General features: G+C 34.4%; 1 protein-coding gene across 1 annotated transcript; it reads right to left on the bottom strand.

The window, feature by feature from the left end:
- Nucleotides 1-6619: 6619 nt before the first annotated feature.
- RERGL (RERG like) lies at nt 6620-17094 on the bottom strand. Its single transcript, XM_006192095.3, has 5 exons — nt 16922-17094; nt 15776-15832; nt 12316-12389; nt 11279-11427; nt 6620-8891 (listed from the first exon to the last, which is right to left on the bottom strand). The coding sequence occupies exons 1-5, from the start codon at nt 16971-16973 to the stop codon at nt 8609-8611; spliced, it is 615 nt and encodes a 204-aa protein (XP_006192157.1). The 5' UTR covers nt 16974-17094; the 3' UTR covers nt 6620-8608.
- Between the last annotated feature and the right edge of the window lie 2109 nt (nt 17095-19203).

Genomic DNA, 19203 nt, shown 5'->3' with positions numbered 1-19203 from the left:
GTGATCCTTTGAGAATGGTATAGGAGAACTATCAGCATTTTTGTTCTTTATATTTCTATTTTTGAATAGTTTCTACTTATTAACAGCATGTATTTCTGTGATAAAAAGACTGTGATAATACAACTAACCACTAAAGAATAATAGCAGTGTGTGCCATATAATATGCAATCAGATATTTTGGTCAATAAGTATATTATGGGCTCCAACTATGTGGTAAGACCCTGGGTAAATGGTTGTGACAATGAATCACAAGGACGCCACTTTCTTGGAGCTTGAAGTAATATCACAAGGGTCTGTTCATTGCCTAAAGATTGCATGTACTTTCAGCTGTTTATAAAGTTACATTTATGTTTATGAAAAAATGGCAAACTGATTTCCAGATTGCTTGCAAAGGGGCACAAGGGAGGTTTCCAGAATGATGGAAATGTTCTATATCATGATCTGACAGCAGTTACACAGGTGAATACATTTGTTAAAATTCATTGAACTGTGCACTTAAAACATGTCATTTTATGGTATGTAAATTACCTCAGTCAAAAATACAAAAGTATACAACCTTTGTTTTCCAAATTATAACACCTGGTCTTGTAGAAAATTAGAGAGAGGAAATCCATCTTTAAGAAAGAAAATTAATCAATGTGATTAATTAGATTTGGGATTTGATTTAGGTTGAAACATAAAAATCTGTAGCTATTAGTAACAGAGGTAAACTGGAGGAGATGTTTTAGAATCCATATAAAATTTTAACTCTGCAAATCAGCCCAATAGACTCGCTCAATATTCATAGACATGAAATATCTTTAGTTGCCCTTTGATTACAAAAGTAATTAATGTTTATTTACCAGAAATTTGGGAATCACAGAGAGAGTCATCCAAGGGCTAATAATTGTCTGGCATATTCCTTTGCAATCATTTTTCCTAGATACAGCTGTACATGAACCAAATCACACTTACCTATACTTGTATATCTTGCTTTTGTATTTATTATCAAAATGTAGGCATTTCCTTCATGAAATTAAAAGCCACTTGTAGATATGATTTTAAATGTGTGTATATTTTTCAGTGATATTGAGGGAGAATGGTGTGGTGGAGAGTGCAATATAGACACATTCATTTCTGAATAACAGCTCAGGCAATAGCTGGTTTTGACCTAGATTAATCTTTTTGTCTATGCTGAGGTGTGCAAATGATATAATTATCTAAGTTATGCAAAATGCTGGTAACAACACCTTTGCAGAGCACCTTTATATATTTATATAATATTTATTTAAACCATCTAGCTTGTGCTATGTACCTAGTATGTCCTCAATAAGTGATTATATAGTCCACAAACCGTAATTATCTTAACAATATTTTTAGAAAATAATATTGTTTTAAATTTTCTCTGCCTTAACAAAACCTTTTTTTCTGATTAGCCATAGCCTAGATTTATAGACATGTCCTTTAGGGTCACTGATGATAAATTATATCACATGCATCACCATATGCATATAATTAGACTCATCACAATTTCTTTTATATTATAGCCTTCTAGTTCCTAAACTTTTACTTTTGATTATTCTCTGTTTATTGGAATTAAAACATTGATAATCTTTTAGCAACATGAATTGAGTATATTTTCAGAGTATTTGCATATCTGAAAATATCTTTGTTTTGTCTTTGTATTTCAACCAGAACTTTTGTCTTTATAACTAGAGTTTTGCAAAAGTTTCCCTCAAAATTCTTCAGACTTTTCACTTTTCTTAACTCACTTCTTATCACTTAGTTACAAAGAAAGTTAAGCCATGCTAAATTTTTCCCTGCTTTTTCGTTCCAGGAGACCAGAATATGTAATTTTTTTTTCTGAAAACACTGAATTATATTTGAGATGTAGAATTCTATCGCTTTGCACTATGAAGAGAGGGATTGTTGCTTCTACTTTAGGCTTCTGCGTTTATATTCCAGGAATATGTATTATTATTATTTTAGGTTACATCTCAATCTTCATACCTGTAATATTTATTTATATTATGATATGCTTCTTAATATACTCATTTCTTTGTCTTGATTTGGATTCTTAAAAATCTCTCATTTTACATCAGCGCCATTTAACTGGCTTTCTGTAATGCCAGTTCAACTCTTCATTGCCTAAAATGCAGATTTTAAAGTCTGTTCTAGACTTTATTTTTCATTTTAAAATGATTTTTGAATATATACTTTCTTGTTTCTGGTGAATATTTCTATGTTCTTATCTTGAGTTATATTTTCAAAAGCCATTATTATTAATGTGTGTGTATCATGAGGGGCACTTGCCAGTTTATTTTATGTTTCTTGATCCCTATAAGGAAAGATGTCCTGTGGTCTGGTCTGCCAACATATGATGCTCCTACTTTATCATCTTCATCACCTTCTCAATCATTGTTTTCAGAAAGGGCTCTCCGAAATCTCATACTTGAAGCCTGGTTGTTGTGCCCAATCTCGGTATAATTCCTATGCATAATCAGAATTGATTGGGGGGGTATAGCTCAGTGGCAGAGTACAGTGCTTAGCATGCACGAGACATGGGGTCAATCCCCAGTACCTCCATTAACTAAATAAACAAATAACCTAGTTACCTCCCTCCCCCACCAAAAAAAGAAACAGAAAAAAAAAAAAGAATTTATTTAGTTTGGCTGCGCTTTACTGAGGTGAGAGGTGGTTCCCAAATTGGCCATTTTCTCATTACAAGGAAGAGAAGATAATGTAATGAAAAACATGACACTAATTGCTGTGGTTTTTCCAATTTTAAACAAATGCCGTACACAAATAATTCTAAACCTCAGCTCTTTGAACCTCTCCTCTGACATTTCCAACAACCAAATCTCTGTCTTATCTGTGTTTGCCTTTATCAATGAGTACAACACAGACTAAGAAACAGTTTGATACTGTAAGCTTTTTTTAAAAATTTCTCTAGCTGGTAAGTGTTTAAAGAAAGATAGATGTTGGTAGTGGGTCCTGAGTAATAGGAGATCAGGGATGTGGTCATTTCAGAGAATCATTCTCATGGAGGGACAGACAGTCTCTTTTCTGGTGATGCAAAGCTTGTGTGCAGCTAGGACTTAAGGGTAATATAGGCAAACTGTGCATTTTTAGGCCACAAGGTAGCACCAACATAGCTATGATCTTCTCTTATTTCAGTTCTCAGTTCAGTTAGTGAAACACAGAATTTGTTACACGACTTCTTGTTATATGAAACTTCAGTGATATTATAAACTGGCATGATTCAACTTAAAAGATAGAATTTTAACAGAAAATTGCAAAAAGGCAGATTCAGTCCTCTTAACTAGTCAATCTCAATTAAGTCCCCAGATTAAATAATGCATGCCAATATGTGTCCAGTTTTAAAGTTGTGTGATAAATATCACTTACTGGTGGCTCTGGAAAGGTAAAATAAATTCATTAAAGCTATGGTGTTTTATATTTTTTATAGATGAATTCAATTTGTTCCAATATATTTAATAAAAGAACATCACTAGAGAGAGACAATATAAAAATACATAGTATGGATACACAGTACATCTATTGATACAAACACACACATGAGTGTTACTTTTAGTCTACAAACAAATATGTTTATCATCAAAAAAGATGTTAAGAAAACAATGCATAGTAATTTAGAATGATCAAATTCAATCATTTTTAAATTACGTTTGAGCAGATTTTGCCCAAATCCTCTCCTGTTGTGGAGAATAACAATATGAGTCAAACTTAGACTTCTTTTACTGAAGGTGTCAAAATCTTCTGATAAAAGTCAACCAAGTGTTTTTTTTAATATTGTTGTTTAAATGAATTAAACATTCTGCTTCCAACTCAACCCCCAAAATTCATCTCCAAATGTGTTTGTATGTAGAAATCACTCCAAATTTTGCAAACCTAAATAGCTTATCTTGAAAGTAAATTTATATCTGGAAAAAAATGTTTAATATGTTTTAAAATATTTTTATGTGTCTAGTAGTTTAATAGTCATTTTTAAAATTGAGTTGACTGAACTAAAATCGAGTTGTTAAATATTCAGTCTTATAAAAAGGTCTAATAACTGAGGTAACTAATGTTCATACTTACGCATAATGGCAAATAAGTCCATCTCTTACTCTTCTTCAATTTTCTATTTTTTCTTAATTCTTTATGCCTTAGTTGTTCCAGGATTACTAAAATTTACACATTAAAACTGACACTTCTCATCTGCTAAATTCTCTCCTTACAGGAATTAATATTTCCGTTATTAAAAATAATTATCTCTCTAGCCAAAAGAAAATAATCTGAAAGGAAAATAATCTGTTTGGTGGTTTGTACATTTGAAAATTATAATGAACCTCTTCTTTGCTTTGAAATTATATGTTGTCACTATACAGTGTATTCCCAACTTACAGTGTCTTTTTTTTTTTTGACTTGGGAATTTAAAATACTTTAAATAATTTGGGCTTTGCCTGATTTCCCCAGAATTGTAGAGTATGACTGATAACTGCCTTTAGACTCCCTAATAGCTAAATTACAATTATTATGCAAAGTCCTACAATAGACAGTTATATGGATTGTTAAATGACTTTGCCTTTTTTGCAAACTATAATCATTTTCCTTTATTAGCTGAAGGATTTCATAATTTAAGGAAGATGAGAAACCTATAAGTCACGCTTTCAAATAAGGAACATGGATATTGCAAACATTAAATTCCCCCATAAAAACGTTAAGGCATCATTAAACTAGGTTCAGATTAATACAATTCAGTCAACTCTAGATAGATATCTCCCATAATAAGCTGAAACAATACCTAGTGATCTAAGATGTAAAATATTTTACTACAGCCAATTTATAAACCTATAAAACATACAGGTATCATTCAACCTCTTTATTAATAGTGCATGCCTTGTATTAAATCAAAACCATTTTAAAGGCCCCTCCCCTTTGGCATTCCCTTCCTCAGCAGTTGCCCCTCGTTATGTGTTCTCTCACTGAAGCTCATCCAAAGCGAATGACAGCAGCTTTTTTCCCTGGAAGCCGCAGAGGCAATTCCCAGCCTAGTGCTACCACTTAACTACCTTTGAGATTTATAGACACACTTGCTTTCTTCAACCTACAACATTCTGTGGCCTAATGTTGATGTATTTGTTTCTCCATTGTAAGTAGATGTGGTTTTTCTCACTTTGGAAAACTGCAGTTTATTATTTGTAGGTTTTTGCAAGTTGCTTTCCATCCGTGTGAATTATATTCACCAGGAAACTGATATTGGGACAATGCTATGTTATAGACAATTTTGAATCTGTTTGGAAGATCCTTTTTTCAACTTGTTTTTGTCTAATAAGATAGCCAAACATTTCATACTGGTTAGGTTACCAAGGGTTTTAATGAATTATCTGCTCTGGTCATTAGTCACCATATAACAAGCCCCTAGCCAAAAAAAAAAAAAAAAAAAAAAAAAAACCAAGGATATATTAAAATATGCTTATAAATCTGCAAGTGGGGATAACTCATCCCTGCTATACTTGGCATCAGCTGGAGTAGTCCAAGGTTAGAGGCTGAAAGCACCTGAGGTCTCGCTAGGTATATCTGGTGGGTGGGTGTGGTCACGGATCCCAAGTGGTATCTCTGGCCTGGTGCCTTCAGGGCAGTCAGATTTGTACATGCTGAGTCTGACCGGGAAGAGATGGGAGCTCTACCTTTTCCAACCTGGACTCCTAAGTCCTACCCATTACTTCCACCTGATTGTGTTTATTAAGAGAGAGTCAGCAAGGATGAACCACAGTCAAGGTGAAGGGAATCAGACTCAACGTTTTGAAGGGGATGTGTCCAAAAAATGTGTGACCACATTTTAAAACTGTCACATTACAAAAGGTGAAATTAACTCAGTACTTTAAAATGTCAACTCTGAAAAATAATCAATAGTTCATTTCTAAAGTTGCCTCACAGAAACTATTTTTAGGACATAAGTTCTTTTTAAATGTAAAACAATTTTTTCAGCTTTTGTGGTATAATTGGCACATGAAACTGTAATGTATTTAAAATGTACAGCAGAATGATTTCTTGTGTGTACACATTGTGAAATGATTACCGCAACCAAGTTAATTAACACATCTATCACCTCACAGTCATCTTTTTTTTTTTTTACCTGTGAGAATGTTTGTTGCTATTCCTATATTCCATACATCCCTTAACAAGGTGTATCATCTCAGCTTACCTTGCTAAAAAATCAAGGTATGATAAAGAAAAAAATTTAAATCTATACAAATATGAGTGCTATCCTTAACAGACAAATTTTGAACTCTGACTCTTCACAGATACATATGCATGGATTAAGCAATAAAAAGAATTTTCACACCATTTTGAGAGTAGAGTTCCTACATATAACATGGATAAATATGTTCTTTTTAATGCAAAATCCCAGAAGAATCTTTCTTTAAGTGTGAAAATCATTTTAAAGAATGAAGACCAAATATCTAAAATTAAGCTTATTCAGTATACTACTAAGAACAAAATAAAACAAAAAAATTAAAATATAAATACTTAAACTGAGAGATATGTTTATATACATATATAGTCAATAGTAAGATTATAAAAGATTAATAAAATCCCTATAAATAGTTGACCAAAAAAGTGTATCACTGAATTTACTGGAATAACTGCACGACAGTTTATTTCTCATTTACAAAGCAATCTAACCTGAATGTTCCTAGTTAATAAGGAACGTTCCTTCCTCACTTAAGCTTGATGTGTTTGTGCCAGGCAAAGGGGACTGTGCCTCATTACAGTTCTGCACGGAGGTAACCATGAAGCTCACTGTGAAAGGAAATTATCCCATTTGCCAGAACTTCAAGAAGAACTCTGTTGTGTACCTTGAAAGACAGGAAATGTGTCATGTGGTACAAAGTTCTGGGCAGTAATCTAAGCTTTGCCAGTGGTCAGAGGCCTCTATAAGAGGTAAGACTAGAACAGTAACAAGAAAGACTGGAGAAAAATCCTGTGAATCTCACAGAGAGGGCTTACAATCTACAGCTCTTTGTGTATCATTTGAACGCCCACCAGAGAGCATCCACCAATGAGAAGTCACTTCACAACCAGATGGACTGGAGGAACAGCCCCACAGATAACCTGCTTTTCCTCTTGACCACGTTTTGTTTATTTATAGTGGAGCCATGATAACAGTGGCCTTGGTGGCAGAGATGGAAGCAATGCTTGAGCTCACAGTATGGACTTTGCCTCAACCCAGCTTCTAAATTTCCAACCAGCCAGTGTCAGAAATAGAGCCTCAGTGGAATAGTGGAAATGGCACTGTTTCTTTGAGGGCTGAGTGAGTGGATAAACAGGCTAACAGGTTAAACAGGCAACACTGAGATGCTGGCACCCCGGCTCTGCTCTTTCAGGGTTCTGTGATCTATTCTCACTCTGGTGTATCAGAGGCTAGATTTCTAAGGACAGAAAAGCTATAGAGATGAGCTCTAGGTGTCTCTCCTAAAATGGTAGATCATGCCTCATGGTGAGCAAGACCATGTCGACGACATCTCTCCTGCTCAGCCTACTGGTCCACGTCACCCTCCCTGATTCCAGTGCACCACCCTCTACTCAAGACCTTCCACCGTGGTCCTCAGGTTAGCGCTGACACATGTTAACCAACTGGGAGTGTAGCATTGCTTGTATTCCCAGGTTAACTTCTCTGAGGCTTGACCTTACTCATCAGCGAACTGGCTGAAGTCAGGCCTACGTCGGCAACGTGAAATACAGTGGGTGCCAGGCAGAGCAAGGACAGCAGAGGTGGAACCACAGTCCCAGAGGTGGACAGTCGATTCTGCAGGAAATTGTATCCGATGTAATCTGAGAAGCCCCAAAATGTTTCAGGACAACATGGTCTTCAAGGTTATATATTTACCAATTTTTACTTTTTTGTTCTTTCTCTATGATGTGTGGATTTCTAAATGAACAAAAAAAAATTAACAGTTTAATCTAAAAAGGATCTTAGCTGTATAAGTTAATTTCTCTGTGATAATTACCCTTGTTAGCAGAGTGTACAATAAAGAAAGGCAAACATTTTCATCATCAGATCAACTACAAACTAGGTACATAAAGGTAAGGAATTAAACTTCCTAAGGCCTAAGTTATAAGTGAAATTTGTGTACTGTCAAGTAACTCACTAGTTTATTATAAAGACACTTTAAAAATTAAATCCATGCATTTCTATCAAATAGATCATGAACTTCCACAAATTGATAAATTAAGCCCTATAATAAATTAACTATAGGAATGTAACTATATGTTTGATTAAAAAGAAATATAAAATAAAGGTAAACTGGGCCCTTTAGGATGGCAGTTTAATAAAATTACACGAGCAGAGTTTATTTGGCAAGGTAAACTGTACGGTAATCCACCAATAGGTTATCCTGATGCTCTTCTGTGTAATAAAGGTTAAGTGTGAAGCAAAGTGTACGAGACACAAACAATGAAAAAGGCAAACTATACATTTGAAAACACACCTGTGGTTCATGGCCAATCATTTCATATCTCTAAGAGAATCATTTTTAATTATATACAAAGGGTGAATTTAATTATTATACAAATGTTTGAAATGCTCTGATATAATAAATCCCCTAGGATCACATGACTGCTAAACAGATTTCCTTCTCCTTCCAAATACATTATTGATCAGTTTAGCCATTGATTTAGATCCACTGGGCCTTCTCTTTTCTTTGAGTTTGAAGTTTGTCAGGATGTCCTTGATAATTCTGATGAACATCATTTCCACCTCCAGAGACTGCTCTGCTGCAGACAGTTCACAGAATTGGCAACGGTAATCCAATGCCAGCTTTTGCCCTTCTTCCCAGCCAACCTCGCGCACATGGCAGAGATCTTGCTTGTTACCAACCAAAAGCACTGCTGAATCCACGGCTCTGAAATACAAACACACAATTCTTTGGCAAGACTGTTTTAACAACTCTTTTTTTTTTAAAGTTGGTTTATGTCAAAAAGAATTACAGACCAAAAAAAGAAAATAATATTGTATATGTAGTATGTGTGTTATTTGTGGATGTGTGTATGTATTCTAATTTACTTAGGAGAATTATATTAGATAAAATGCAGTAAATGACACAGAAGCAAGAAGGCTCTTAAAACACAGGATTGGAAGTGACAAAAACTTATTCCTGAATGATGGCTCTGTTTACTAACAAGGCATGGTTGTAACATTCTCCACTTTCAATTTCCTTATTGTTTAAAAAAAATGGTATATGTAAAAAAAAAGTCTTGTCACACAGAATGCTCCTAGAGATTAAATTAAGATGTACATAAAAAACCTAGCCAAGTGCCAGGCAATAAAAGACGTTCACTAAGTGATATTTTTAATTTTCTTATCAATTGAAAGAGGATTAACTAATGTCTCTTTACTAATTGAACAATTTAGACATAGTTTTCCTAAGGAAAAACATTCAATACTTGCTGTTTGTTCTTTGTTAATATTCATCATAACACACTCTAAAGAAAATTTTACAATTTTGTGAACTTATACAATTTCTCTGTTTATTTAAGAAATATATTTCTTTGTTAAAGTAGTGTCTTTGGCAAATATCAATATAATCTCCTCAGTTACAGTGTACCTAAAGTAAATTTTTCTAAGACAGAGTTTCACTTGAAGAATATATTAAGACTACTATTCCTTAAATGGCATAGAACTCTGCCAAGATACCTGATATAGGGAAGAAATGGGAAAATGGAAACAGTCTTCAACTCTAAAGAGATATTGCATGGAAACCACGAAACGTTGATTTCATTCACATGAACCATGAGGGAAAAAGCACTGTGTGTACTGGATTCTGAGGGTACTAATAGTATCTTTTTCTATATACTTCAGAAAATTACTGTGAAGAATTGAAGGGAAGGGTGAATGAAAAATTTTGAAGGGTGAGTGTAAATATCAGATGTAATTTTGTAAAACAATGCCATATTTTGCTTTCTGTCTACAGATAAGAGAGCTGGAAATAGACTTTAGTTTACCTAAAGATTGAGAACTGGAAATACTCAAAAATTATTTGGTCAGTACATTAAGAAGATGGCCTGAAAAATGTCAAATACAAGGATTTTTAAAAACTTATATGTTGTTGACTATTCTTAAGTGATTCTTTTGATTTGGGAGAGTATCAAAGTAATTTTATTACTGACCTTTACCTAAGTCATGGTGCTTAAATATAAGGCATCTAATGCTTGAAACAGTGGAGTTCCCTCAAAATCAGTAACATTAATAGGAACTCAGAGCTATGCGTTACCTTAGTAAAATAACATTCTTTTCTCCCACCATGCTTCCATCAGTTTTATAATCAGAAAAAGGAGGTCTAGAGATTAAAGGGTTTACCTAAGGTTAATCAGATATAAACAGAAATTTACATCAACTGACTCCAGGGGAATAACTTTTATCAATTATTATCTTGATGGTGGGCATTTATAAATATCAATATTATCAATGATTTCTTGATAGTGGGCATTTAAAATAGACATAAAAAAAGCACGGATACCAAGTTTCAGTAGTAATATTGTGCTTTTTTGCTTCCCAGATTGGAACGTTATTTTAGAGTTTAAGGACAAATGCGATTAAGAGCACAAAGAATCCCTTACACCAGCATGTTAAACAAAAATAAATCTTTTAAATGCAAAGGCTAAAACAGGTTTTTAAAAGATAAATTAAAATGGAAAATTCATAGGTTTTAACTTACACTTACGAATGCAAAAATAATGCTTTCCTTCAGAGTCATTTGTGTCAAGACATTAACAATGAGGAATTGTTGATCAGCTTTTTATTTTAGGAGGTCAAATGGAGAAAAATATATTCTCATAGTTAGAATTTATAACAGTTTGATTATTCAGTCTATTTTGCTTTGAGAGATTGAACAACCCCATGACTAGGAATTGGATGCCAAATGTAATAAATCTGGATTTATTTGGTATCCTTAACATTTTTTGTGGGAATGAAAAAGAAGGGTGGAAAGGGAACTTATCTTGTGTACAGAGGACAATTATTTTGCAAGTGAGTGTCATGTTAACAATAGAAGCTGTCTTGTAAAATAGCCATTTACTCGGGGCTAGTAACTGTTTATGTCAGCCAGGATATAAAGTATTCTCATCTTATTCCTTTTACTACATGTGTAACTCTCCTGTGGAATGGAAGGTGGATTGTTCAGGGCTGTTAAATTTTGTAATTGGAAGCCTGCATTAAACTCTTCCTAATGATGCTTACAGCTATATGATGATTTACTAAAGAGAATGGAGAGAGGAATGAAAGATATCTCACCTTTTACAATGACTAGTTTGTGGCTCCCGAATTCTGTAGATCATTGCTTTTGCAAAAGCAAACGAAGACCTGTCACTGATGTCATACACAATAACAAACCCATCTGCCCATTGCAGATCACTTGTGAGGGAAAATTTTGCTTTCTGTGGCTGAAAATAAACCAAGCACATTGAACGTGGTGGGATCTGACACCTGTGTTTTACACCTTTGACAGTTAATTAATGGAGACCCATTTCACCAGGAAGAGAATTCAGTAAGCCAAATACTGACATGTTCTAATGTGTAGTTTCTTGTTTCTTTGTCCTTTTTCTTTAATAAAAAGTCATTATATCTTAAACTATAAAGAACTACAATAAAGTTACAGTATCTCATTTTACAACTTTCCTCCTCTTTTTCTGAAAATTTGATAAGCTCTAATTATTGCCCTTTAAATTAATAGCCACATTTTTTTGAAAAAAGAGAATATTGTTATCTTTATTAGTAAATAAAATATATATTAATTTTTGGTACTAGACCTAAATCAGTTAAAAAATATTGATGAGGTTTAGTTAAAAAGATTTTTCATACCCAACAGACTTTGTCCCATGGAGTTGCTCTAAAATCTTGAACAACCGGACATCCCTTCTCTTATTCACATAATTCTATTTTAACCTTTTTGTATTTGAACAAAGAGGTTTGTATTCAAAATATTTCTTACTTAAGCTTTATTGATAGTGGTTAGTTACAAATACAACTTAGCAAAAATATAAACTGAATTGATAAGCCATTAAACTATTAACTTCTGACAGCTACACTGTGACCTGATAGAAATATATTATGAACACAGCCTAATATTGCTATTTTAAAGATATCTGTAATATAATTTTGTCATAACTTTACAGAGAAACTAGATAATGGAATTTATAACACTAAAATAATGTCTTAAATTTTAATAATTAAAATTGAGAAGTAACTTCAAGATTAGCAACTTCACATACTTTTATCCAATCTTCTTCAAATCATGATTGAAAAAAATAAAAGTATTTTGTCACACTTACCTGAGAACAAGGGTCGTATATTTCTAGATTCAATTGTTTCCCTTCCAAACACAAATGCTTATTATAGATAGATTCTGAAAAATATGCATATACCCATCAGTATGGAAATACTCCAGAATAAAAAAAAAAGATAGACTTATATTTGGATCACAGTCCTGCAAATTCAACCAGTCATATTTTAGTTGAGCAGTACTGTGGGTTTTCTTTATTGCTGGTGGTCAAAAAACATGTATATGCTATAGTTGCTAATATATATTTCTTACAGATGAACTTCACTGCTGGATTTATTCCCCTACGTGCTTATTTTCCATTCTATTACTGTGGATCAAATATCTGTGTTTCTACAGCCAATCCATGCACTACGAACAAGTTACCATTTCATCTGACCTACTGAAAGACATGGCTCCACTAATTCTACTTCTCTCTTCTGCATCATAAATTTTTCCTCTTTACTGTATCGTTACTGACAGCTGAATTTCTCCTAACTTAGCAATCCTTTGGATCCCATAATCTCTTTCAGTTATTGCTCTATTCTCTGCTGGCCTTTTGGTAAATATCTACATCTCCTGTTTCCAACTTCTCTCCTCGCATGATTTTCAAAATATTCCAATCAGGTTTTAACTCCAATTACTTGACTGAAACTGTCTTTATCAAGGTTATGGTGGAAAGTTTGGTGTATTGATTTTGTCTTATCAGTAGTATTAACCTGGTCGGGCACTCCTGCCTCCGTAAAATGTTTCTTTCACTTAGCTTTCAAGGCAACTCTCCTGGTTTTTTTGTTTATTCTGTGTTGCTTTGTATTAATCTTTTTCATTTGTCCCACGATACCTTCCCTCACTCCAACCATGAATCCAGTTTATGGATGTCTTCTCTACCTGCACTCACTCCCTTGCTAACCTCATCCAGTCAGAGTCTTTATGTAACAATTATTGCTGGCAATCCCGTATCTGTAGCCCAGACCTCTTCCCTGAACTCCAGACAACCATCACCATTAGACACCTCTATTTAGATACCCGACTGACATCTCAACCTTAACAATCTGAAATGGTACCTCTGATCTCTCTGCAATGACTTCATCTTCCACAGTTTTCTGTATCATTAAATGACATATCCACAGCTCCAGTTTTGCAGGTTAAATGCCTTAAGGCCATCCGTGAGTCCTCCTTTCTCTTATATCCTGTATTTATTCCATTAAAAATTCCTTTTCACTCTGTATTCAAGGTTTATTTGGATTTGTCTGCCTCTCACCACTTCCACTGCCAACACTCTGGTCGAAGCCACCATTAGTTTTGTCTATTACAAAACCTCCTAACTCATCTCTCTGCTTTATCCCACCCCTAACTCCCTTCTTGTACCAAGTCTACTCTCAACGTAGAAGCAAAAGGGAATCTGTAGCCCAATCATGTCACTGGTCTGATCAAATCTCTCCACTGGCTCCCCAGCTCACTTAGCTAAACCAAAAGCTTTAAAATGCCTAAGAATTTCTCTAGTTATCTAGTCTCCCTTTACTTCTGTGATTTCAGTAGACCTCTCAGGCTATTGTCTGTCAAATTCTTTCCACTGGAGCTATACCGACCTCCACACCATTTCTCACATTTTTCAGACAGTTCCTTCCTTTGAGCTTTGGTAACAGTTTCTTCCACCTCAAATGTAATTGCGCAGATATCTATTCTGTAACTGTCCCTCCAGTGTTTTAATACAAGATCTACTTCCGTCTAAAATTGCATATTGACACAAAATCATGACCCGTTCTGGCAAATACTCTGTAACCCACAGTACGAAGATGTAGCAGACATTTGGGAAAGTCAACTTCGGGGGGTTAGCGATGAATTTTACAATCCTTCTAGGTTACATTTGATGAATATTGTTACAGTTTCATTAAACTTTAATATATGTTTTCAGACAGTTTATTCTAAACTTTATACGTTTACTATTGTGAACCATATAATTTCCTTCTAAGACATTTAAAAATATCCACTCTCAAAACTCAAAAACTGCCAGCAGGGGTCACCAGCTCTTAACTTTTTAGAACTTTATCAGTTGCCCTTCAAGCATTCATTTACAAGACAGGGTTTTTGTTTGTTTGTTTGCTTGCTAGCTAGTCCTCACACATTGCTGATCTTCTGTTCTTCTGGCTGTCTTTTAAAATGTCTCTCGGTCTTATATTTTTAATAGAGATGTAACAGCCAGAAACGTGTACACTTTATTTGCTCATGTAACTATATCTTATAAAAGATTAAGGTGATGTTTTTATTTTGTTGTTGCTGTTAGCGTTTTTTGTGAGTGTTGTGTTGTTTTATTTATGCTTTGTTTTGTTCCGTAGTTTTGTAGCTTGTGTGTTATGTTGACCTTTTTGACTGGGGTACTTGACTTGAGTAATGAAATAATACGAATTTCTCTTTCTGTATGTTTCTTCTTTCTATAATCAGTTTTCAAATGCTTGCTCTTGGACATTTACAATGTCATATGGATTGAAGCACTATGTTGGCTACATGTAGGAAACCATACAAAGCAATACCTGAAAGTTATTTTCTAAAATACTCTAATGATGCAACCTCCTGAATGAATGCTAAAGATTTTTGTTGTTTATTTCTCATAGAAAAACACACTTGCAATCATAACTTCTTAATCTGAGTATTATTGAGCCAAAAAAATAATTTCCCTTTCTCCAATTCTCGTATTTCTTTAAAATCTTCATTTTTGTTTAAAAACCAAAAAAACCCTTTCCCCCATGCCTTCAGTCGGGTAAGACAGTAGTATCATTATATAAATCAATTGCTGATCCAAAAATGTATGCAAACCTCTGACAAAATTCCCCACTTTTTATTAACTCCCCACTGTGACATTTCCCATATGTCGTGCTAATTCTGATCAAAATAACAGACATTTATAGTAGAGTTAATGAAATGATCTTAAGATTATATTGAGGTGCCCTGACATCTGTTTTAGAATTTTTCTGAAACTTACATAAGCAAGCTGGATGATGAAGATATGATCTTTAATCAAAGCATAGTTTCCCTCTTATTTGACATGGTTTGCAATAAAAATAAGCATTTATTTTGTAGCCACTTGTGCTTTTATAATTAATTTCTCTTTATCTTTGAACAGATGTTGCTTTATTTCAAAATTGTTTCATTGCTTACCGAAAAATCCATATTCACATGCTCCACAACCCTTGGCACGGAGTTAGGGGGTGGGGGGGTCCTCATTTTAGTGTTTTTAGTTCTAGACTGAAACTAACTGGATTTCTAATCCATCTCAGTTAACATCAAATTGGACAAATTTTATCATAAATGAAAATTTAATTCAAGTACTTATTTGGGCATTTCTAACCAGAATCCGTGAATAAATAAGTTGCTTAAAAGTGCAAAAATGGAAGATTCTGTTAAAATGCTTCTCTGATATTAATTATGATGCTGAAGTTTCAAGGTGAAAAGAAGCCTATGAAGTAGTGACTTACCAAAATTAGAAGCATATTCTCCAACGAATCGCTTGGTAAGAAATCTTACTGTAAGGGCTGCAAAACAAAACAAGCTGGATTTAGGGGCTTACCCATTTTAGGATACAAATAATTTAGTTATATGCATAAGGTTTTACCTTTTAGCTCAAAAATTACCAACCATTCATGAGGACTTTAAAGCTTTACTAACTTCTGATCTAAATGATAATCAGCAAGATTCCCACTGTACAGCCATAAAGATTAGGAGGCTAGGAAGGGATCTTAGCGTGCTGCCCGCTCAGATCACTGTGTAACTCACTAATGCACACACGGGGCAAGTTATCTTTGTAACAGAGACAGATTTCTCATTAAATGTGAGATGCAAGAACTATGCCATCTCTTTATTTTATCAAATTAAATGTGGCTCCAAGGCGCTTCATGCTAGTAGTGACCAGGACAGTACCAATCACGTGCAACTGTTTAAGGATACTGGGACTTAAAAATCCAGGATGTAGAGGAAGGACCTCTAGTGTTGGTTTCTCTTACTGCAGCTCCTGGGTCTGGCCCGTTGTTAGGATGCATTGGGCTCAGGTGGCTTTACTGGTGGCATCCTCACCACCATCATAATGTGACCCCAAACACAACAGCATAAAACAAAAACATAGCTTCTGAGGTCAGGGCACCTGCTGCTCAGTTCCCAGGCATCTAAAAAGCCATTCCCTTTCAAAGTTTTCTCTTCCCAATAATGTGACATTTAAAAATAATCCACGGGTCTCCACGCATCTCTCTCTGCCTCTAGTCTCAGAACAGGAGAATCTTTTCAAGGCCACTGTTTGGTTACTGGTATGTGTGGCGGCAGGTGTGCCGGAGTGAGAAGCAGACGGGATAGTGATGGAGAGAGTTCCTGTTATGTCTATGAATTTTAGACATCAGGAGAACAAGACACAAATTAAAACTTCAAACAGTTACACCTCAACCTGTATATTACATTTTAATAAATATACAGTTAATTGCATTCTTTGCTGTTAAAGTGAAAACTCCTAAAGAAAAATAATATATAGTTGTATCAGGTTATACATATGTTATAATATATATTATATATCATGTCAATATATTTCTCTCTCTTATGGTACTCTACACCATGCCACAGAAAACACCACCACTTACCAGATTTGCCTGCTCCCTCACCACCCAAGACAGCAAGCTTTACATCATTCATCTTGCTTTCCAGCTTCTTCTTGACCTGTCCTGTCTTTCAAAGCTACTGACTTGAGCCAAACATGTGTTTTTTTTAAATCTTTTTTTACTATTGCTGCTCTCATTTCCCTAAGGCCAGCTCCACCCCATACTCCTACCATCCAACAATAACTTTACAAATATTTTCCTACAGTAGTTTTGAACATGACCCATTGAAAAAAAAAAAAAAACAGTGGCATTACCGTTTAGACAGAAAGGTTTATTAAGCCAATTGTTCAGACTTTTAACAGAAACTGAGGTCTCAATCTACTTTCATATACCTGAAGTCTACCTTATCCTAGGACCTAGAAAAAAGATCTCTCTTCATCAATTTACTTTGATTGGATCAGTTTTGCTTTTTCTATTAATACTACCTGAGCCTACATCTTCTTGGGTTTCTTCTGTGAAAGACAAGTGGGGATAAGTTAACCCAATCATGAAAAGAAACGGGAGAAGGAGGATGATGGCCACCTTGGATATTTTAGTTTAGGTTGACAGCGCTGCACGTGAGTATTCCATGTTTTGGAGTCATGTGAGGCTCTCAAGGAGAAACATGGGCACCCCAGGGTTTCACCTTTCCAATGGGCACCCCAGGGTTTCACCTTTCCAATGGGCACCCCAGGGTTTCACCTTTCCAATGGGCACCCCAGAGTTTCACCTTTCCAATGTCTTCCTTAATAAGTAACTTTTCTCTCACTTTTCAAAAAGTGTTATACCAATAGACAACAGTAAGATTTCTGGGAAAAAGTCAATAAAGCGATCAGCTTCATGTTGTTTAAATAGCAGTGAACAGAAACATGCCATGTTTCCTTATGTAGTACTTTATAATTAAGAAAAAGAAATCTAAAAAGGAAAGGACGTTTGGAAGGGATGTTCTGACATAATTCACTCCTGTTATAAAATAAAAATATCAATTTGACATGCAAAAACGATCACTCTTTTATAGTTTTTATAGCTCTTTTCATCAGTTGTCCCTGCTTCTCCACATCCCCATATTACTTTCTTCTCTTTCTCTCTCCTTGTTTGTATATGTATAAATTTGAGAGTTGAGAAAAGTCTACAACAACAAATAGAAGAATTCAACCTTTGTGGATTACATTTTGAGGCCCAGGTAAAGGAGTTTCGTTTCCAGGCTAGGTCTATCACAGGAATACATCCTTCTTAAAAACACATTCGTTTTCCAAACATTGATTCATTGCCACTCTTTATTAATGCTATGTTGGGTTTAATTAAATAGGTCAACAATTAAATAGTGAATTTTCTGCCCTGATAGAGAATAGAGTCTACTAAGAGAAAAACAGAGACAGTTAAAATTACAATAAATATTATCATTGCTAAAACGCAGCTTTGATTAAGAGCTGCAGAAAGTGTATCAGTAGATAAAAAGGTCTTCAAAAGTAGGTAAAAGTTGAAACAGGAGCAGAACCCATAGAAAGAGGAAGGAAAAAGTAACTGGGGGTTAGGGTGATGTGTCTGTTCCAAAAGAAGAAAGAGACTCTGTAAAAAAAAAAAAAAAAAAGGGAAAAGAGAGTGTGACAATTTGTGGTGTCAACAAGGTAACAGCTGAACAACTTACATTTTTTTTCCTTTTATTACAAATTACTTAAAAAAATTTAAACTTAGGCTATGAGCTCTCTTTAATCCATGCCACTGTGTTAAAAGTAACAAGAGTGATTTTTTTTTAAAGAAGTTTACCAGCTGATTTATTACACTATAGAATTAAATGTTTTTCCTCTTTTGGGGAAAATCTTATTCCTATCTTCCCAAGAAACTTCCGATTGATGTCTTTAGGAAGCTTAGTATATCTACTGATAGGAAAGAAAAACTTAACTTCCTAACATGCATGACACTGAAAACAACATATGAATGGTTGTTATCAAGATACTTGCATTCTTCATCATAGCCTCTTCCTCCCTTAGGTCCGCTGGTTTCCAAAAGTAAATCTAATTAAGACATCAGCCTGGGGCTGGATTAGAGTGAAGTTATAAACCTGAACAGAGAGAATATAATTATGCACATACTTTTCTAAGAAACAGAGTCTCTCTCTCTCTCTCTATATATATATATATATGTATATATGTGTGTATATATGTATATATGTGTGTATATATGTATATATTTCGGTCTCAGGTAAATGGTGCTAAAATATAATTAGTATTCTGACAGATATATTATTATACTACCTAGAATTTTTTCACATCTCCTTAAAGAAA

The sequence above is a fragment of the Camelus ferus genome, chromosome 34 (genome assembly GCF_009834535.1).
Source record: "Camelus ferus isolate YT-003-E chromosome 34, BCGSAC_Cfer_1.0, whole genome shotgun sequence".
Lineage (NCBI taxonomy): Eukaryota > Metazoa > Chordata > Mammalia > Artiodactyla > Camelidae > Camelus > Camelus ferus.
The sequence above is the reverse complement of the archived record's forward strand: the minus strand, read 5'-3'. Positions and strand labels throughout refer to the sequence as shown.

Coding starts and splice junctions, on each gene's coding strand:
- RERGL (XM_006192095.3), bottom strand. CDS start 16,973: ATGAATGATGTAAAGCTTGCTGTCTTGGGTGGTGAGGGAGCAGGCAAA. Junction 15,833..16,921: donor TGAGGGAGCAGGCAAATCTG/GTAAGTGGTGGT, acceptor TTTGTTTTGCAG/CCCTTACAGTAAGATTTCTT. Junction 12,390..15,775: donor AGAATATGCTTCTAATTTTG/GTAAGTCACTAC, acceptor CATATTTTTCAG/AATCTATCTATAATAAGCAT.